Genomic DNA, 22,295 nt, shown 5'->3' on the forward strand with positions numbered 1-22,295 from the left:
CTCTGGCGCTCACTGAGGGCGGGGGCGGGGATTTTTGAAGGGGCGCTTCGCTCCCTCTCTCCCTTCCTCGATTTGTAAAGCTTCCTCACGCGCTCCGCCTCCTCCCGTCGAGTTCACCAATCAGAACGTCCGCCTTGCCGTTCCGCAGGCCCCGCCCCTTCCCTCTCAGGAAAATGGCATTTGGGTCTTGCGCTTTCTCTCTCTCTCTCTCTCTCTCTCTCTCTCTCTCTCTCGCGCGCGTGCGCTCTCTCTCCTTCCCTGCGCTGAATTTGGCGGGCTGAAGCGAGCGCGCGCTTTCCCCTCCCCCCTCCCAGCCCCGCCTTCCCTTTGCTTGGTTGTGAGCGAAGGTATCCCTGAGGGGACAGATTGGAGAAGGGGCTTTTTTTGTGGGATGGGGGTGGGTGGAATAGTCTGCCCACTCTTCACCTCAATTAACGCCTTTAATTCATACCACCATCACTGGAGAGCTTTAGATTCTCCTCAGTAACTTCTCTTCTCCCTCAAACTCCCACCTTTCCTTCGCAATTCAATATAACCCGCTTTTTTTTTTAGTTCCTCACCCCACCCCTCACATTACATTTTGGAAACACGGCCCCCAAGGCACACACCCCATAATTTCCCCCGCTCTGGGTCTCAGGATGGGTCTTGCTAATCCCATATAATTCTTCTAATTTTTCTTCAAAGGTCAAATGCGGATATCAAATACTGAAACGTGACCAGCACGCGTGCAACCTCAATAATAATGATAATAACGATGATAATAATGATGATGATGATAATAATAATAATAATAATAATAATAATAATTTATTATTTATACCCCGCCCATCTGGCTGGGACTCCCCAGCCACTCTGGGCGGCTTCCATAGAAAGCAAAAATACAGTAAAATATCACACGTTAAAAACTTCCCTGAACAGGGCTGCCTTAAGATGTCTTCTGAATGTCAGGTAGTTGTTTATCGCTTTGACATCTGCTGGAAGGGCGTTCCACAGGGCGGGCGCCACCACCGAGAAGGCCCTCTGCCTAGTTCCCTGTAGCTTTGCTTCTCGCAATGAGGGAACCGCCAGAAGGCCCTCGGCGCTGGACCTCAATTTCAATTTCAATTTCATGGAAGAGGCCCCCACCTCAGTTAATCCCCAGATCCCTTCTCTCCATTCGACCCAAAATCTTGAGGATTTCTTTGCCGCGTTAAAAACTTACAGGGACATCTCTGCCCCACATGGCACCCAATGGAAGTTGCTGCTACAGATGATATATCGAAGCCCTTCTAGACCTCCAGTCATCTTTATCCATCTGAGCCTCCATCCATCTTTCACCCAAACGTGGTTTTGGGGACCCACTTCTTGTTTTGCCATAAATTTATATGGTGGTAGTGCTGCTGTCGTGAGCCTTCTTAAATCAGGTCTTGATTCAATAAATAACAACAACAACAACAGACCCATCAGTGGTAGACCATTGCTGCCTCTGGCAGATCCCTTCCCATTGCCAATGAATGTTGTTGTTTAGTCGTTTAGTCGTGTCCGACTCTTCGTGACCCCCTGGACCAGAGCACGCCAGGCCCTCCTGTCTTCCACTGCCTCCCGCAATTTGGTCAAACTCATGCTGGCAGCTTCGAGAACACTGTCCAACCATCTCGTCCTCTGTTGTCCCCTTCTCCTTGTGCCCTCCATCTTTCCCAACATCAGGGTCTTTTCCAGGGAGTCTTCTCTTCTCATGAGGTGGCCAAAGTATTGGAGTCTCAGCTTCTGGATCTGTCCTTCCAGTGAGCACTCAGGGCTGATTTCCTTCAGAATGGAGAGGTTTGATCTTCTTGCAGTCCATGGGACTCTCAAGAGTCTCCTCCAGCACCAGAATTCAAAAGCATCCATTCTTCGGCGATCAGCCTTCTTGATGGTCCAGCTCTCAATTCCATACTTCACTACTGGGAAAACCATGGCTTTAACTATACGGACCTTTGTTGGCAAGGTGATGTCTCTGCTTTTTAAGACGCTGTCTAGGTTTGCCATCGCCTTTCTCCCAAGGAGCAGGCGTCTTTTAATTTTGTGACTGCTGTCACCATCTGCAGTGATCATGGAGCCCAAGAAAGTAAAATCTCTCACTGCCTCCATTTCTTCCCCTTCTATTTGCCAGGAGGTGATGGGCCTAGTGGCCATGATCTTCGTTTTTTTGATGTTGAGCTTCAGACCATATTTTGCGCTCTCTTCTTTCACCCTCATTAAAAGGTTCTTTAATTCCTCCTCACTTTCTGCCATCAAGGTTGTGTCATCTGCATATCTGAGGTTGTTGATATTTCTTCCAGCAATCTTGATTCCGGCTTGGGATTCATCCAGCCCAGCCTTTCGCATGATGAATTCTTGCCACTGAATAGATTGATGGCAACACAAACACTGTCAGAATTTACCTGCCCCCAAATTTCAGTTAAGGGACCCTTGATATCCCATCGTTACCCATCATCTCATCATCTCCCTCAAAAAAAAGTCTCCTCCCTAAACAGGGCTGCCTTCAGATGTCTTCTAAAAATCAGAAGTTCATGAAAGTTCCTCTCTTATTGCTGCTCTTCTACTTTTGTTGCCATGGAATTTTCATTTTCCTGTCTTTCCCTTTTATAATTTAGTTCCCCCCAGAATATATTACATTGTCAATTTTTCTTCCCCAGAACCTAAAATGGAAGCAAGGCAATAACTTGCCTTTTGACCTGATATGAGAGTTTTGATGTAGTCTTCTCTCACTAGGATCTTTGCAAGGAATACATTTTAGGTCAGGCTTGCCCAACTTATGACCTTCTGGGCCAGTTTTGGCACACCAGCTATATATTGTAACCGGCAAAATGTTGGACAATGGTCCTCTTATCATGGCCCCCAGGCCCCTAACACATTGCTTCTCAAACATTTTGAAGTGGACCCCATCTGTAAACGTATTCAGACTTTCAGGACATGCTTGTAAAAGCTAACTCTCCTTTTCCTCCTCAATGACAGTAAATGGCAATACTGTATATTTTGCCTTTCATTATTAACATTAGATTATAAAGGCTGTATATGTTTTGATCGGAGTTAAGCATGGTGCTTCGGAAGGGAGGGAGCAAGCCTGACTCTTAAAATGGCTGCCTGACGGTGATGTTATGTTATTGATCCAGTAAAAGAAATGAAAAACACTTTTTGCCACCCACAGTTCGAGGTTCTTGGGCTTTTATCAGTTTTCTGGCTCACTAGTTGGGCAAGTCTTTTTTATATTGAGCAAGTGCTCTGTACAGTATTTGTTCTCCCTGCTGGAAAAGCTGCATTCTGGCTCTGGCGAATATACAGCAAATATAATTTGCTTCCCAGTTCCGTTTTTCCATTCCTTGTACCCCAACCCTTTCCCCTTTCCCTGTAGATTAATTCCCACCCCCACTCTCTTCACCTCCTTTTTTCTGCATCAGGAATTAACAGTATTTCTCTCTCACACCCCTCACCTTTCTCTGTTATAGATGCGGGACCAGACTGGATGTGTTTGCTCTGAGGAGTTGCAGCCAAACAGCAAGAATTCCCAACAGAATTCTGGTGACAGGTAAGGGGCGGGAGGAAGAAAACAGCTTGAAACCCTACATCAGGGATGGGAGACCTGTGGCGCTCGCGAGGCCCTTGGGCTCTCAACTCCATCAGCCCCAGTCAGCATGGCCAATGGTCAGGAACAATGGGCATTGTAGTGCAACATCTGGAGGGCCGTGAGAGTCAGAATTAAAGTGCTACCTATCAATCTACCGTATTGTTTGCTCCATAAGGTGCACCTGACCATAGGGTGCACCTACTTTTTTTGGGGGGGGGGATTCAAGAAAAACAATATGCGGCTCTTGGGGGCTTTTGCGGGAGGTGGCGGAAATGAGATAGCCTTGCTCTGTCCCTTCCCCCACCTCCCGCAAAAGCCAGGGTTAGCTGTGCGAAGCCTCCCTAGGGCAGCAGGATGAAGGCTCCCCACTGCCTTGCGGAGGGTTTGCGCCGCTACGGCAGAAGCTAAAACAACTAGAGGGAGCGCTGTGCAGCGTTCTCTCTAGCTATTCTAGCTTCTGGGGCAGCCTTTCCGCTGCTCCCTGACCTGCCTGATCTTTGGGGCTGGCAGTGGAGGAAGCCCGGCTTTCCTCCGCCGACAGCCCCAAAGAGCAGGCAGGTCGGGGCTGGCGGGGGAAGCCCGGGTTCCCCCCCTCCAGCCCCAGTGACCACACATTCGCTCCATAAGACGCACAGACATTTCCCCTTAGATTTTAAGAGGAAAAAAGTGCGTCTTATGGAGCGAAAAATACGGTATTTATTTTCTTGCAGTTACATCCCACTCTTAATTCCATCCTGGAGCCCAAAGTGGCATTTACATGCAGGGGCGGACTTTAGAATTTCAACGATGCTTTGTGTGAGCCCAAAAGTTGGCGGCCCGCCCACACCTCTCACCAGTGGCATGTGGTCAGGGGGACTAGGCTAGTCCCCTAAATGTTCCCTGTAAATTAGAGTATTAAAGTCTGGTGCCTCCTTCCCAAAGTCCAGGAAGCTTCTGCCTGGCTTAGGGAGGGAGGCACAGTGCTCCTACGGGTTCCAAGAGCCAAGGAGGCAGCTGCCTGGTGCCTTATTCCCAGAGCCCAGGAAGTTTATGCACTGAGCACACCCACACCTGCTTGGCTTCAACAAAAGGGTGGTCTCTACACACTTCACTGGGAGTAAGTCCAATTGAATACTGGGGGTGGGGAGGTATTCTATGGAAACATATATCTAGGATAGGATTGCAGAGTTAATAATGTATATCTGAAGGTTGCTTTGCTCCACAGCACTATATGCAGAACTGCCTCTACATGAATAATGAGATTTTGTTTTCTGCTTTGTTATCGTCATTTTATTCTTAGCTATTAAAAGATAGCAAGCATCAGCATTTTAAAATAATATTAAAAATTACCAACTGACTTTTGAAGGAAGTGTCTGACTCCTTCCTTTAATTCTCAACAGAAGAAAATGCAATAACTATACCAGCACACTTAAAGAACTGGCTCAGATGTTGCCCATCCCTATGCGGAGTAGCTGCAAGAGGCTGACAAAGGTACTGTACTGCAGAATTTACCGTGTGCATTCAAAGAAGCTATCTGATTTATACAGTTGAAAATTGGCCCTGGCTCTTCAGAGAGTTTAATATGTGTCGCACATGGGGCCTTGTGGTGTTGCTGCGCCCAAATTTTACACTGGTAGGAATTGCAAACATTCCTCTTTTTATTTCCTCTCATTTGCTTTGGATTGTCTGACTTGAAACAGAAAGAAATTCTCCTCCGGGTCCTCCACTACATTGAACATTTGCAGGCGAGCGTTGATACGGCCAGATCGGTTCTCCAGGTCCGTTGCGGAGAACAGAAAGGTAATACAGCACCAAAGGGAGGCAGAGAAGGCAGCAAAACTTAACAAGTTATGTTGCAAGTGTTCTGGATTAAGAACAAAGAAAGGTATGCGGCCACAAAAGGGTTAATTAATCGGACACAGATATCTGTCTGGGAAGGGTGGGGGAGTAATGTGAAAATGACTGCCCAAAAGGAGCTAAGGAATGAATTGAGGCAGCCTATAATGCAAGATTGCAAATAGTCTCTCTCCTGAACTCCTGTGGTAAGAACTGCCTCCTAGCGACCAAGCAGGAAATCTTGACAGAAGTTTGCTCTTTTCTTCTGGGTTACAAATGAGCATGTGTGAGTTTATGCCTTCAGCAGAATTTCAGTGGATTTTTCTGGTTCTAGAATTAACACAGTCCATTTTTTTTATATTAGAGCACCTACATAACCTAGTAAATGTACATAAATAAAAAAATAAAGAAAACAAGCCTTGCCTTCAGACTTGCAACCTATGCAGTGGTTGAGGACCAAAGAAAGGGGACTGTAATATAGAGATAGGAAGTCAGTTTAGGGAATGATGTGATGAAAAGATGAGTTTTTATTGGGTATTTAATGAGGAGCCAGGAAGTAAAAGATTCCAATGTAAGGGCAAAAGGGGGACACTTGAGGGATGGAAAGTGTGATTTCGGCTTTTGGGACAAAGAGTACCGGTGGAAAGATTAGAATAACGAGGGTGGAATGGGGGGAAAGGTAGAGAAATAAGTGGAAGCAAGGGAGTGAAGGCATGTTGGGGTCAGCTAATGTAGAGGATAGAAAAGTCTGAAAGACCTTTATGGACAATTATCTCTTTTATGAAAACAGGAGGGCCTGAGCAGATGGCGGCATCTGCCCTGAAGAGAGGACAAAGAGAAGCTACACCACGAGCAAAGAAAACCAAGCCTCTGGGCGTCTGCAAGAAACCTAGGAAGAGGAGACGCACTCGCAAATCAGGTAGCAGAAAGGACCCTGCAAGTGCTGCGTTCTACAACCTCTTACGTTAGGTGCTTCAATCTGTTAGGCCTTTCTTTTCTCCTACCTTCCCAGGACAGACTGCAGCAGACCCCTCCCCACCAACCCATGAGGCTGATGGCAGGGGCCAGAGTGGAGCTCGGATAGGCTGCGGATTGGGTGCCATGTGCCTTTTGCTTTTGGAGTGGGGGTAATGTGGAGAAGGAATACCTGCCCTGCACGGCTAAGAGGGGAAAGCAGGTTACTTGGTCTATGTGTCCAATCTCAGAGAAGGGCAGCATGTATTGGAGGGAGGGGGCTCTTGAACCAATGAAGTTTGAGGCTACAGGTGGACCTGCAAGGCTTCTGAGGTTCCCTTATGTTTCTGCTCCATGTGGGCATAAGAGTCTCACCTTTACTTAGCAAATGCGCCTGATGCCACAGAGCAGGTGACTGCGATAGCTGAGACTCTTCTCAATAAAGCTTGTGTCACTTGTTTTTGCAGAGCGGCGAGGGGTGAGCAAAAAAGTGTGCAAGTGCCTTGCTTTGGAGACTGGGAAGGGCCCTTCCCAAGTTGACATGCGCAGAGAAGAGAGCATGTCTGCCGTGGAAGAGGTGTCTGCGCTCCTTTCGTCCTCCCAGAAGCAATCCCCTTTCTTTCCCAGCTTCCAAGTTCCAGTGTCAGAATATTACCGGCCTGCAAGCACTCCCTTTCTGGACATCACCAAAGGTGGAGCCCCGTTCCGCGCTGCAGGGGTGGTTTCCTCGTTGCTTTCTGGACGGTTTTTGTGTAAAGATTTTAACGAAGAACAAGGGCACAATGGTAACCAAAGTGAGGCTGATGTTGTTTAGTCGTGTCCGACTTTTCGTGACCCCATAGACCAGAGCACGCCAGGCACTCCTGTCTTCCACAGCCTCCCCCTGTGTCCAGTATATTAAAGATTAACTTGGGGGGGGGGGAAATCTGCAGTCCAGTTTATATCAGTTGTTTCTAAAGGAAATTTAGGTTTGGACTTTTATCAGGCCTTGAAATGGAGCCCTTAACCTTGGGGAGAGGCCACCAGGAGCTGTTCTCTGCGTGCTGTTCCTAGCCGTACTTGGCTGTAATAAAACTCTCTTTCTGTAGCTCACAGAGGATGGAGTGAATGGGTTCTGCAAAGTTTCTAACAACTCTCCCCTTCCCCTCCCATTGTCACTGTTACTGGCAGACTGGAACTTGGGTCGCAGCCAAGAAGAAAGCAAGGATGGAGATGTGTTTTCTGTGTGTGCATCACAAGTAGCGTACGAAGAGCTGCGTCAGTATTCTGAAGGACCTGGACATTCACCAATGGGGTAGGAGCAGAGAGTGGATAATTGGCAGCTTGTAAAGTTGAGTTCCCACGAGGGAGTAGCTTGAAGCAGACCTCTGGTCTGGAACTCATTTTTGACAAAGACCTTATGTTTCGAAGTGGGCAGGGGCTGGAGAGCCAAAAGTATAGGCTTTATTGGATTTCTGTATCACCTTTCATCTGAGGATCACAAAGCCATATAAAAGCACAAAAATGCATAACATAGAAACAAACAAACAAAAATACCTGCCACAGATCGTTTAATTAGCCAAAGGCCTAGGAGGAGAAGAGGAATGTTTTTGCCTGGCACTTTGCCTCTGAAATCTCCAACTATCCGCCTAAACTGCTCACTCCCATTTGGCTGTGCCTGGCCTCTTTCGCAAGTGAGCTGGGCGATTTCTGGTTTTCAAAATTGCAATATGTCATCAGCTAACCATTGTGATATACCAATAATATCACTATGTCTGAAATAAGGATGAACTACGCAGAGGCAAAAAGTAGGGCTGTGCGATATCTGGTTTTCAACATCATGATATATCACCAGCTAAACATTGCAATGGGACTATGGATTAAACATTGCAATGGGACTATGGATTAAACACCAGCTAAACATTGCAATGGGACTATGGATTAAACCACAGAGCCTAGGACTTGCCGATCAGAAGCTCGGTGGTTCGAATCCCCGTGACAGGGTGAGCTCCTGTTGCTCGGTCCCAGCTCCTGCCAACCTAGCAGTTCGAAAGCACGTCAAAGTGCAAGTAGATAAATAGGTATCCCTCCAGCGGGAAGGTAAACAGCATTTCCGTGCACTGCTCTGGTTCGCCAGAAGCGGCTTAGTCATGCTGGCCACATGACCCAGAAGCGGTATGCTGGCTCCCTCGGCCAATAAAGCGAGATGAGCGCTGCAAACCCAGAGTCGTCCGCGACTGGACCTAACGGTCAGGGGTCCCTCTTTACCCTTACCTTTAAGCATTGCAATATATTGACATATCACCATGTCTGAAGTATGGAGCTATGTAGAAGCATCGGTTGGCTTCATGGTTTGTCACACTTGTGTGATTTTTGCATCACACACACATACGATTTGCAATACATTGCCAGGTCAATATCACGATATCACGATAATTGGACTTCAAACCAGTTTTGGATGATATATCAATATATTGCCCAGCCCTATGCAAGAGTCAGCAGGCGAGGTGTGTTACTAGGACAAAAATGGAAAACAGATAAGGTACTAACGAAAGAAGAAGGGCATCTCAAACCATTAGAATATGCGGAGTTAGCAGGCATGACCACTAGAATAAGAAAATAAAATGATAAAAGATGTAAGGAGGACTGGATATTATTTATTGATTATATGAAAGTTTATTATAACCTGACAATTAGCCTAGCACAGGCGTCAACAAACTTTTTCAGCAGGGGGCCGGTCCACTGTCCCTCAGACTTTGTGGAGGGCTGGACTATATTTGGGGGGGATGAACGAATTCCTATGCTCCACAAATAATCCAGAGATGCATTTTAAATAAAAGCACACATTCTACTCATGTAAAAACACGCTGATTTGGGCCAGATTTAGAAGGCGATTGGGCCTGATCCGGCCCCCGGGCCTTAGTTTGCCTACCCATGGCCTAGCAGGATAATAATATTTTCAGCAGCGTAAATTAGAACTAGAGCTTAACAGGAGGAGCAGAGAAAGATTGGGGAAACTAAGAAAACGCGAAAGGAAGTGAAAGATAAAGGATCCATGGAAGGAGAGGAAGGGAAGTCTGTCAATGACTGGTGTAATATAATATGTAATATGTAATTTTCTTTTTCCTATTTTCTATCACTTTTGGGATTTTTTGTTTCGTTTCTTGTGTTGAAATCTATCAGAAATGCAAATTAAAAAAAGAAAAGAAAGAAAGGGGTGTTCAAAATATTCTGTAGGCCCAACTCAGGACCTTGTATCTCTTGGGTCCCCTCTCCACCCCCCCTCACATCCCCAATATGCTCTTTTTTTTTACTGCTGGCATCCTAAAATTTTGCTATAGCACCCCTTGACTCCCTTGGCCACCCTCTCTATTCTTTCAGGCAAGAGCTTGTGCATTATTATTCCTCTTGTGAGGAAGAAGAGGAAGAAGCATCCAGAGACAGCCCTTGGCTCTCCACCCAGTCCCCAGTGAACAGTTCCCATGGTAAGCTGCAAGCAAAGCTGTGGAAAGGCCCAGGAAAAGGCATTGCTGGAGGGCAGGGTGCTGGGGCTTTGATTCAGGGAAGCTGCAGGGCTGCAAAATGCCGTGTGCTCCTGAGCATGTCTGCTTGGAACCAGCCCCACTAAATCCAATGGGATTTACTTCCCCAGTGTTTTAGGATTGTGTCAACGGGAAAATCCGAGGGCTCCCTTTGACAAAAAGTAAAGACACCAACCAGAGTAAATTGGAGCAAATCAGCAGCCTGTAGGCTTGGCCTTTATTGAACTGTTGCAACAGGGTGTTCCCTTCACTTGCAGAAGAGAAAGACACAGAAAAATGGTGTGCAAGGTCTTATAAAAACTTTTGAAATTCCCATCCTGTAGGTCAAGCCCACCCCCAGAAACATCATGCATACATTACAGAAAGGAGGGGTTGAGGGAGGAGTTGCGGTGGTAACCTGAGTGTCCTGTCACCTGGCTGGTTCCCTTCTCTCCCCCTCCCCATGAGTCACTTCCAGGAGACAAAGGGGAGTTGGCAGTTTCCTGCCCCCAGAGGGAAGATCTGATCATTGTCCTTTGTTCCAGTCCATGCTGAATCCACTCCCATATGCAAGTTCTTTGTGATCTTGATTGTCTTCTGTCTAGGACCATCAGGGTTGGCATAGCAACTGGGCAGGGCTCCTGTGGATGTGCTGGGATGGTGAAGGGATGATGGCTGCCCTGTATCAAACCTTCCCCATTTTGTAGTCCTTCCTTCATGGAGTAAAATAAAAGTGGAACAGTGCAAAACCGATGTATGGTTGATTTTCTATGAATTTATAACAGAAGCGTAGCGTATGTAGAGTGTGAGTGTGTGTGAAGTTTGTACAAACTCAATGACTGGGGTGGGGGGTTCCTGCTACAATTGCAACTGAAATGCCATTGAGAGGCAGGCATCAGATGCTTTGCACTGCGGTTGTCGTCTGCCAATATTCAACAGTCTTCCAGAAACGGGACACAAAATCTCCTCTCTTTTCTTAGCAGGAAGCATGCAGCTATGTTCCCCTCGGATTGAGGCCCAGAGCAACACTTGCTCGGATTTGGGGCTGAGCCCTTCACTTTTCACCTCTCCTGCTCGGCTGCTTCCTAGGCATATCCTCCACGGCAGCCAGGATGAGCTTTCCCCAGGTAAAGTTGCAGGAAGGAGTGGTCTAGTTGTGCCTCTTGCTCCAAGTGTCTCCCTGTCCCTGCAAGGAGGGGTTAGTAGGCACATCGCCTTCCCAGTTTTATACACAGTGTTTTTCAAAGGCAGGGTAGCTCCTAGAAGAAATTGCTTTAGCCAGAAATGCAAGAAAATGCTTCATGTTATTTACAAAAAATAAATAAACGAGGCAGGGGAGAATCCAAAGTCTGTGCTAATGAAAACCTATTTAAACAAACAGAATATATTATTTAAGTATGGAGAACCCTTAATCCTATCCCACCCACCCACCCCCGGTCTCTGGAATTCTTAATCATTTCTCTCCCCCTTTTCTAGTTTCCAATACACAGTATTTTTAAAAGTACTACTTACCATTTTATAAGCTCATCTCTGCAGCTATAAGGGCTGAACATTTTACTGGGGGGAAATTGGGATTTTCAGGCCACTAAGGCAGCCATCCACTATCAACTTATTTTAGAAGAGAGTGCACAGTTGTATCCTCCGATGAAAACTATGTGTAACACAAAGCATCTTTCCCTTCTCCATTAAATATTAAATATATACATGGATAGAAGGCAAATCCCTGACTGCAAATTACAACCATAGCGTACAAAATAAACTACAGTGGTGCTCCGCAAGACGAATGCCTCGCAAGACGGAAAACCCGCTAGACGAAAGGGTTTTCCGTTTTGGAGGCGCTTCGCAAAACGAATTTCCCTGTGGGCTTGCTTCGCAAGACGAAAATGTCTTGCGAGTTCCTGCGGTTTTACCCCCTTCCCCCCTTTTTCTAAGCTGCTTATCTGCTTATCCGCTAAGCCGCTAAAAGCCGCTAATAGCGCTAATCCGCTAAGCCGTCAATGGGCTTGCTTCGCAAGACGAAAAAACCGCTAGGCGAAGAGACTCGCGGAACGGATTAATTTCGTCTTGCGAGGCACCACTGTATTCCATCTGGTTCCTCCAAATAAATATCTCTGTGTGCTTTAGGATTGGCCCAATGCATCTGATTGGCCCAATCTCTTCCTCCGCCTCTTATACTCTGGAGGAGCAACAGAGAAATCTGTTTTTGTTGTAATTAAATGACATGTGGCATTTGCCACATTCTCCCCTAGACGTGTTGCTTCACAAATAAGAAGCCATTATGTTGATTGGTTTGAGATGGTTCTGTCTTCTCCTGAAACAATTGTGCTGAGCTACAAGGTTGTTTTGCATTGGCGGTTAATGCAATGCAGCGCTGCGCCTCTGCAGAATTATACGGACATAGTGTATGTAATTCTACCACTGAGCATTTCTCATGTTCAGAATGCAGCTCAACGGTGTCTTGGATACTTCACAGTCCTCTACAGTAGATTTCATTGCTTCGAAGGTCACCAACTGTCACAATATTACCCTTTAGGATAGGATTTACATTTGGGTAAATTGTGACACGCTGAGAGACAGGCAGAGGGAAACCTGAAAGCAAATAAAAAAACTGGAACTTGATTGGTTCCACACCTGCTTTGAGTTTGGGATGAATTTCACCTGAGATGAGGATACGTGGATAACCTTCTTTGAAAGTGCTTGCTTGAGATTTAGTGGAACCTTGTTTGTTATCCTGCAGTGTTATTTGAAGATGTGTATCTGTCCCCTCAGTCTAGCAGTTTTTCTCAGGCCCTTTCAGGAACTCTCTTGAGAAAGGTAAGTGCATTGCCCCTCAGCTTTATGTATATTCATTCATCCATTTCCTCCATTTTTCATACCAAGTCGAGCCATCAATACACCTTGTGAGAGTGAGTTCCAAAATTTAACTACGCACTGTGTGAAGAAATACCGTATTTTTTGCTCTATAAGACTCACTTTTCCCCTCCTTAAAAATAAGGGGAAATGTGTGTGCGTCTTATGGAGCGACTGCAGGCTGCGCAGCTACTCCAGAAGCCAGAACAGCAAGAGGGATTGCTGCTTTCACTGCGCAGCATTCCCTCTTGCTGTTCTGGCTTCTGAGATTCAGAATATTTTTTTTCTTGTTTTCCTCCTCCAAAAACAAGGTGCGTCTTGTGGTCTGGTGCATCTTATAGAGCGACAAATGCGGTACTTCCTTTGGTCTGTTTAGAATCTTGCAACATGCAGCTTCACTGGATGTTCCCAGTTCTAGCGTTATGAGAGAGGGAGAAAAACTTTTCTCTCTCATCCTGTGGTCATTATGGCTTCTTTTCAGGGTGCAGTTCCTGGAAAAGGTGATGATGGGGCCTCTTGTGACATCCCCTGGGGATGGGCACTTAGGTGCCTATCCAAAAACAGTGGCCCAGTTACCGTATTTTTCGCTCTATAACACGCACCCGACCATAACACGCACATAGTTTTTAGAGGAGGAAAACAAGAAAAAAAATATTCTAAACGAAATAGTGGATGTATGACTTTTGTGGTTCATGCTGTGGACACAGACATGTGATCTGACGGTGAGTTTGGGGTAGCCCAATGCAAAAATCCTAAGGATCCATGTGGATCCATGCTTTGTAACCATTTTTTTGCACCACTGCGGCTCCAGGCAACAGTGGGTGCATGATTTTTTTGGTGCAAGCTGTAGCCATGGACATGCTATGTGATCTGCTGGTGAATTTGGGGTGACTCGTCAAAGTGGCACCTCTCCTCTCCCGCTTTGCTCCTTTAAAGCAAAAAGGCTCTCTGTCCCTCTCTCCTCCCCACTCAGCGGCTCTTCTCCCGCTTTGCTGTTTCAAAGCGAGCCACGGAGGAGGGAAGGAAGGGGAACCATGGATCCTCTGCTCATGACTGCAGCAGATCCCCCTGCCATCCGTAGGCATTCACTCCATAACACGCACAGACATTTCCCCTTACTTTCTAGGAGGAAAAAAGTGAGTGTTATGGTGCAAAAAATATGGTAAGTAGTCATTCCCTTTGTTTTCACCTGTTATGGGTGGCTCATTCGCTTATGTCCATGGAGGGGTGGCTTTGGTTGTCCTCCTTATAGTTAAATCCCAGGGTCTCTTCCAACTTCCTTGGGCATGGGCAATGGCTCAGCAACCTGCCTCTGCATGACTTGCTGTGAAAGCTCTCTGCAGATACAGTGGTACCTGGGGTTACATATGCTTCAGGTTACAGACTCCACTAACCCAGAAATAGTACCTCGGGTTAAGAACTTTGCTTCAGGATGAGAACAGAAATTGCGTGGCAGCAGCAGGAGGCCCCATTAGCTAAAGTGGTTCTTCAGGTTAAGAACAGTTTCAGGTTAAGAACGGACTTCTGGAACGAATTAAATACTTAACCCGAGGTACCACTGTACTTGCAAACGGGCCTGCCTAGCAATGACGTATGTGTAGTAATCTAAATATTCGTTTTATTTCTGTCTGAATACACCCATCTCTCTGATTTATGTGGTTTGTGATACAGTCTCTGTAGTTGCCCAATGCGTTTGCACCCCATGAGCAGTTACATTGCTCTGGGCCAAACTATGCGGTTTAATTTCAAGGAATTAAGGGCTGGTGGAATCTAGGCTAGAATCATATTGCAGCAATAGAAAACACATCTCTGTTTTCAAAGAAAAACTGCTTTAATTATAATCTATCTTTCTGTGCACCACCTCCCCTTTTAAGATTCTGTCTGCAAAGGTCCCCACCTCTAATTTCTTCCTTCGCCTCTTGCAGTCGGCATTCACTCTGGATCACTGCTACCTTTCCTACAATGAAACAGGTAAAAGCAATTCCAGCCCCGTGTCACGAATAAATGGGAGAACATCTTTATGGAACAAACAGTATCTTCAAGAGGTGAGAAGAAGGTTGTAGAAATGGGTGTGTTAACTTTGTGTGTGTTGGGGAACCTCCTCTTCCATTATTGGAGTCTAGCGTGATTGACTGGTTCATGAATTCTCCTATACAGTTGGGGGTCATATAGTTAATCCAACCCCCCCCCCCACCTGCAAGGCATCAGCTTCTATTTATTCATCCCAAATAAGGAACTTGGTCGTTCTCTGTTGTTTCGACCTTGTATTCTTCTTTCAGTTTGAGGCTCCACTAAAAGGTCATTTGGGTCAGTGAAGTCCTAATTACACGCACTCCTCTTTCCTCCAGGCAAACAGAAAGCTTTATCAAAGTTCAAGGGCACATTCCAACCAGGCAAAAACAGTCAAGGAGGGTACAGAGCAGGGCTTGAGAGGGGCATGACTGTGGGTGAGTTGTAACCTAGGGAAAGTCCCAAGGTCCATAGAGAGAAACCTTGAGTGGCACATTTGGTCCCCAGACCTAAGGTTCCCACCTCCTGTTACAGAAATTTACACTGGGGATTGTTACAAACACCACATATTAGCCCTGTATAATTTTGCACTTCTGTACCATTTCATATTGTTTACAGGAAACTGAAGTCAGCTGTCAAATACAGTTCATTGTGTTTTTAGGGTTTTCTTAAAACTGCGACATAATTGGGTAGGGGAACTCTATTTGTGTTTGATGTCAGATTAGCAAAGTGATCCCCCCCCCCCAGAACACTGGGGTTTAATTCATTCAGTAAGGCAATTTTTCTTACCCAGAAAAAAGGCTCAAGAATCGTAAGACTCTGTTTTTATTTACAGTCGTACCTTGGCTCCCAAACACCTTGGGAGTCAAACGTTTTGACTCATGAATGTTCGAAAACCAGAAGTGGGTGTTCCGGTTTTCGAATGTTCTTTTGGAAAATGAATGTCCGACGGGGCTTCTGATTGGCTGCAGGGGCTTCCTGTAGCCAATCAGAGGCCGCTCTTTGGAAGTCAAACATTTTGGAAGTCAAACGAGCTTCCAGAGTGGATTCTGTTCGACTTCCGAGGTACGACTCTATTTAACAAAATTTACACATCGCTAGATTGTAGTAAAACCTCTCAGCGGTGTGCAGATCATTTGGACCAGTTGGCGCAATTCCACACGCCTCTTCTTGCTCTGAGTAGCCTGACTCCCCTTCCGCCTTCTCCTGTCAGGAAACAGCCACCGCCAGGCCTGAATTCCCAGCGTCTTCCAGTGATGAGAACAGTGACAGCACCTGGACACCACCATCCAAGAGGGCGAGGCCATCTCAGGTCAGCTGCCAGAAGAAGATGAAGAAGGTGGTCAGGAGGCAAAGGCGCCGGCCAGCAGCCTGTGAGAAGCGTAGCAGCTCATCTCCTCTGCAGCTGAAAAAGAAGTGTGTGAACGGCTTCATCATGTTCTGCCGCCTGAACCGCAAGCACTACATCCGGTGAGAACTGGAGGGCAACAAACTCTTACGGAGAGACTGAAATCTAGGCCGGTCTGGATGGAACCGGGGCATGAATCCCTGTAGCAAGATCCACCATATCCAGTTAGGATTGCAGCTGGCTTTTCAGTTTAAGATCATAAAAGACACCCCTTGCCACCACCTGTACTTCCACAGATAATATAGTATCCAGGAGGAAGCCCAGAATGCAAACTTGGTCTATTAGGGGAAGTGCAGTCCCATCCAGTTTCACATGATATCCATCTTGAACTGGTAGCTTTCTCCACCCCCACCCCACCCCCCTGGCTTGCCTGGATTAAGTTTAAGTTGGTTCATCCTCATTCATCTCAAAACTGCCTCCCGCCTTCTGCAGCCAATTGAAAGCCGTAGAAGTCCCATCAGACATTCGGCTTCTGAAAGAATGTTCAAAAACCGGTACACTCACTTCCGGTTTTTAGTCGTTCAGGAGCCGAAATGTTCAACTCCCAAGGCATTTGGGAGCCGAGGTACGACTGTATTTAGATAAAATGCCTCCCCCACCCCGTGTGCTAGATTTGATTATTATTATTTTTTTCTGTGTTCCAAAATCTCATTAATTTCCATTACATTCAGGTCATAATAATAATCCCTTATACAACAACTGCAATATTAATGACTTCTATTCATGTTGACTCATTAAATGATTTATAAAACTACAAGTGAGGAGCTCAAACTACCGGTATATCCTTGTTCTTCCTGTGGGTGGCAATTATTCTGTTTGTGGTGTTTCTTCCTGACCTTGTAAGATGTTATGTCTTTCTTTCCCCTGGTTGTTACTGTCATCTGTCATGCCTTGGGAGGAACTGATATCCCATTGTTGTTCCAGTTTTAGTTTTGTTGCCTGCCCCATTCTGAACACCCAGTGCAGATTCTGTCCTTCCCAACAGAGCAGAATAATATTTAATCAAGTGGTGCTGTGGGTTAAACCACAGAGCCTAGGACATGCCGATCAGAAGCTCGGCGGTTCGAATCCCCGCAATGGGGTGAGCTCCCGTTGCTCCGTCCCTGCTCCTGCCAACCTAGCAGTTCGAAAGCACGTCAAAGTGCAAGTAGATAAATAGGTACCGCTCTGGCGGGAAGGTAAACGGCGTTTCCGTGCGCTGCTCTGGTTCGCCAGAAGTGGCTTAGTCATGCTGGCCACATGACCCGGAAGCTGTACGCCGGCTCCCTCAGCCAATAAAGCGAGATGAGCGCCACAACCCCAGAGTCGGTCACGACTGGGCCTAATGGTCAGGGGTCCCTTTACCTTTACATTTTAATGTCAATTTTCCCAGCCTAACCCTGAACAAATAGGTAAACTGTTCAAAGCTTCCAAAGAGTGTTCTGTGCAGTGGGAGGGATTCCCATAATTGGGTTGGGGCGACTACTGGGAACACTTTTTCCTACTCCAATCACCCTTGCATCTGTCAACTGCACAACTCTCTGTTGCAATTACAAATCTGTCCCCTAGTCAAGAATTTGAGACTTGTATTAAACGCCCAACTTCTAGGACTCAGCACCTGCACAGGCTGTGCTTGTGTGTTTCTCAGCCACCCTGAAAACATTTATTTTTAAATCCCCCCTATATGAAAGTTGAGATGCCAATGATTTTATCAAGACCTGTAACCAGGGAGAAGAAAATTGCAACATCACAAGCTGTCTCTGGAAACGGGCCTAGATTGGGTTGCACTTCTTCTGTTTCCTGCTAGCTGATTTAATGATAAAATTCTAGGTGCTTCAAGGGAAGAATATCTTCTGCACAAGCTCCTTGCAGCCATGGGCTGGCAAGGTGTGTGTTTGGCCGGGGGTGGGGAGGGAGGGGTTAGGTTTCATTCAGGTGTGTGCGCATGCTAGTTTTTAAACACTGGTCTCTATGGAGAGCAGAAGGCTAGCCTGGCAGGGGGTTGCCAAGGCAACCTGCTTCTCTTGAAACCTTAAGGGAACATGGGGACATGGGCAAAGCCTCACGTGCGCCCGCCTCTTGTGAATCTGGATGACCAAACCGTCTTTTCTCTTGGCAGCGCTTGCCCAGGCATGGCCTCCACAGTTGCTACGAGAGAGTTGGCCCAGCTGTGGCGTATGATGACAAAGCAAGAGCGGAAGCCATATTGGTATGTCTGGCGCTGATCAAAACACACACATGAGGTTGTTCCTTGGGTAGTCCAGTTTCTAGGTCAGTACTGGTTCAAGAACACAGATGTGATAGAGCTCCTGTTCTGCAGGCCCAATGTCCAGGATAAATCTCCAGCACCTGCGGTTTAAAAAGGACCTGTTATTGTTGTTTCCTTACCACCCTGTCACCATGAGGTCCCAGGGCACCTTACAAAGATTTGGAAATACAGTATTAAAAATAATTAAAACAGAATGCAGTCAAGAGACTAGGCTGGGTCCTAAAATGTCTATCTCAGGCATCAAATGCAAGGGTGAGCAGGCGAGTCTTTAGAAAGTCCTCCTAGTGGTGCAGTGATAAAACTGGAATTACATTTGCAGAAGTTAAGCAGGTTCTGGTATGGTTTCAAATTGGATGGGGGACCGTGTGTTGAGATTCCTGCATATTGAGGGGAAGCGGGTTTGGACTGAATGACCCTCCGGCTCCCTTCCAACTCTACCATTCTATGATTCAGCATCCAGGAAAAACTGCACGGGTGGATCCCTGTGGAGAGGGAATCCTCCAGTTTAAGGGGCTGCCACAGAGAATTCTCCCTGGGGATGGGAAAGACCCTGGAGAGCTGCTGCCAGTCAGAGTAGACAGTACTGGGCTAGATAGACAAATTATGAGGGTTGGTCTAAGGCAGCTTCCTATGTATATCTCAGGGTGTTGGATCCTTTTGGTAGGAAGCTGAGCTTTTCTATTGCCTTTCTATCTCCCTGTGAACTTAACCATGAAAAGAAAGAGATTCCAATTCCAAGTGCTTCTGTCATTTGGTAACCTGAGCACATACAACAGTTATATGAGCTGTTACCATGTTATGATCCACTGTGCAGCATCATCTCCATCACGCAGGGAGGTTAACGAGTGTTTATTTATATTTGATTTTTCTAAAAGCAGGCATTTATTAATCGACAAAGGGGGGTCATGTTATGATTATCACCCCCTGTCGCTTCATGGCAAGCCGCATAAGTCAAGTTCCCTTGCGTTCCAATTCACATCGCCTTGTTTTTGTCACATCGTAATGGCAGCCATCACATGGTGGCTTCGTTATGTGCCGCGTTCACTGCAATCTGGCGATTACAGATGAATTGTCGGCCGGAAATAACCACTTGAGTGATAAGCTTATCATTTTATGTTGCATCTCTTCCAGCATGAAAGCTCGGCGGTTCAGCCGCCTGAATAATCGCATTGTGAGGGACGACTTCTCCAGTGGGGAGGAGGACCCAGAGCCGCCCAAACCTTTCCACATGCTGCTCGCTGAAAAATCCCTCCATGGCTCCCAGACCTTTGGTGACCTCTCTTTACTCAAGCTTATCCCCTGACTCTTCGCACTGTAACGGTAATGGCATATCCATTCATGGGAAAGATGGCCCTTTACTCTGGTCTGTTATCAGTGGTTACAGAATTTTCCAGCTGATGGGTTTGCAATTAAGTGTGTGCTCCCTCCCCCTTTTCAGCAACGTGCCAGACAACAGTGGCTCCATGGACCCCATTGGCTGGGACAGTAATGTAGGGGGTATAGAAAAAGAGGGAGGAGACAGGAGTCCCCTTATTGCCACCTGTAGCACATAAACACTCCCCTATTTTCTGCTCCTTTCTGCTGCTTGCACCCCACATCAGCTGCTATGCCTCTAGCTTTCCAGAAGGTGGTTCCTGAGAAAGTAAAACACAAGTGGACTTTTCCCAGAAGCCACATGCATTTTATGTTATACGCCACCAGAGACCCACAGTGGCTTCCACTGTGTTTAAGGCTACCAAAGCTGGCCTCTGGTGGTCTGCAACATAATGATAGTGACATTGGCAAGGGGAAGGGAAATCCCTGGGCCTGGGTGGTAGGACCATGCTGGGCCAACTGAAGTTTTGGCAGTTCACATGGGACTTAACCTTTGTCTTAGGCCAGGGGTGGGGAACCGGTGGCCCTCCTCCTGTTGTTGGTTCCTGTAACCCCCATTAGTCCTAGGCAAATGTCTAAATGGTCAGGAATAATGGAAGTTACACTCCAGCAAAATCCGGAGGTCCACAAGTTCCCTGCCCCTAGCCAAGGAGCACTACTCCATTTGAAATGAATGGGTTTGATTTTGAAAAAAGGATCCGTGTGGCTTTTTTAAAAAAGTTTTTTTTAACCCTGACTAGCACCATGTCTAGCACAATGGAAAGTTGGGTGCCTGTTTTTCAAAACCCCAGGTCCATATTTATTGCCAAAGATTTTAACTCACCATCCCCTTCACCAGAGGTTAGCTCAGGGAGTAAGTTTTATCCAGCCCAGTCAGTTTAGTTCCTAGTACCTTGGGTCCATAGGAAATTTTTGCTGCAGCATGAAATGCAATTTCTGAAGTCCGCATGGACTCGTTTGCCCCACAGCAGATTTGTGCTTTGTTACGTAGTGAGTTGCTTCATGTGCTCCTTTGCTGTTTACCTGGAGCAAATGAATGAGTTCGAAGTTTGCTCTGGGTAGCATTGTGTCCCCACTGACACAATGGGCATGTACAGCAGAAATCTTGAGGAAGGAACAATTCTATATCTTTGGTCTGTGGTTGAAAGGGAGTCAGAAAGGCTCACTTGATACTGAGCTAACAAGGGTGGGTGCTTCACATTGAGAAAGTAGGGCGTCAGGAAGATTGTACTTATGAAGTGAGTGTCTATACAACATTTGTAGTTGGTTTACATCCTGCCTGGGGGAAACCTTCTCAGTCACCCATCCTTTTACCCACCTCTTAAATTATCCCTCCCCCTGTTCACAATCAGTTTGTGTTTGAAATTCTGTTGCAGGCTTGAATGGGCTTTTACCACAGTTGTATTTATGTATTTATATATTTATTGGCAGGTTTTGTCCTCATCTCTATTTATATTTAAAAATAAAAGCTAGCTTTAAAATAAGATAACCATTTTGGTGCCTCTGTGCTTCTCCTCCCTGTGGTCCTTTCAGAACTGGTCCCAGAATATTTCTTGTTCGGGCCCAGGAATTAATTGCGCCAATCAATTTTCCGTGCAGCAGCAACTGGTGTGCATGGAGCAGCCACCTGTGTTTTTCAAACAGTTGCTTTTGGGCAATTTAAAACATGCTGTAGGCTCATGTCACAACCTGCTTGCTTCTAGCCAAGTCTTTGTTTACATTTATGGACACTTCTTATACAGTGGTGCCTCGCAAGACGAAAAGAATCCGTTCCACGAGTCTCTTCGTCTAGCGGTTTTTTCGTCTTGCGAAGCAAGCCCATTGACGGCTTAGCGGATTAGCACTATTAGCGGTTTAGCGGCTTTTAGCGGCTTTTAATCGCCTTAGCGGATAAGCGGCTTAGAAGGGGGGGGGGAGGAAAAAAACCCCACAGGAACTCGCAAGACATTTTCGTCTTGCAAAGCAAGCCCATAGGAAATTCGTTTTGCGAAGCACCTCCAAAACGGAAAACTCTTTCGTCTAGCGGGTTTTCCGTCTTGCGAGGCATTCGTCTTGCGGGGCACCACTGTAGTTGCTTCTTACTTACAATGGTATCTCTGTAATCTTCAAGTAGGCTAGGTGGTATTATTATTCCCATCTGAGACAATAGAGGTTTGCCAAGTGAGTTCATGGCAGCAGTGATATTTGTTCTGGGGACTTCCTGATTTTCATGTCACTCTACTCATGTCTACTCAGAAATAAATCCCCATTGAGTTAACTGGACCTTAGTCCCAAGTAAGTGTGTATAGAATGTCAGCATTTTTAACTACCCTCCAAAAACCCAGAGTAGAGCATTGCTGTGCATGTACCAAATCACCATTGGGCACAAAGCACTCAGGCTAGCAGGATGATGTCCTTGTAAAGTTGAGCCTCTGCCCCACTATGGGTTGCTGGTAGAGCCTTTGGAGAGGGAAGGAACTGACACCTGCCGCGAGGTTTGTGCAGCAAGGCAAGTCGGCAGTGGATTCTCGTTTTGAGTGCCAGACAGTCCCTAGAAAAGCCATGCCTTTG

At 46.4% G+C, this 22,295-nt stretch overlaps 1 protein-coding gene across 5 annotated transcripts; it reads left to right on the forward strand.

Moving 5' to 3' along the window:
* The first annotated feature begins 243 nt into the window (after positions 1–243).
* On the forward strand, positions 244–21,229 carry MEIOSIN (meiosis initiator). Of its 5 annotated transcripts, none has more exons than XM_081869077.1 (14): positions 244–347; positions 3,468–3,547; positions 4,966–5,056; positions 5,266–5,365; positions 6,192–6,320; positions 6,823–7,047; positions 7,526–7,649; positions 9,716–9,819; positions 10,836–10,982; positions 12,593–12,669; positions 14,631–14,750; positions 15,929–16,185; positions 18,222–18,311; positions 19,503–21,229. In XM_081869077.1, the coding sequence occupies exons 2-14, from the start codon at positions 3,468–3,470 to the stop codon at positions 19,672–19,674; spliced, it is 1,716 nt and encodes a 571-aa protein (XP_081725203.1). In that variant the 5' UTR covers positions 244–347; the 3' UTR covers positions 19,675–21,229. The 5 variants fall into 5 exon arrangements, with proteins under 5 accessions (XP_081725203.1, XP_081725202.1, XP_081725204.1 ...); XM_081869076.1 differs by lacking the exon at positions 244–347 and adding an exon at positions 362–397; XM_081869078.1 differs by lacking the exon at positions 244–347 and adding an exon at positions 1,102–1,403.
* The last annotated feature ends 1,066 nt before the right edge of the window (positions 21,230–22,295 follow it).

Source organism: Podarcis erhardii (assembly GCF_964252035.2).
Source record: "Podarcis erhardii genome assembly, chromosome: 7".
Lineage (NCBI taxonomy): Eukaryota > Metazoa > Chordata > Lepidosauria > Squamata > Lacertidae > Podarcis > Podarcis erhardii.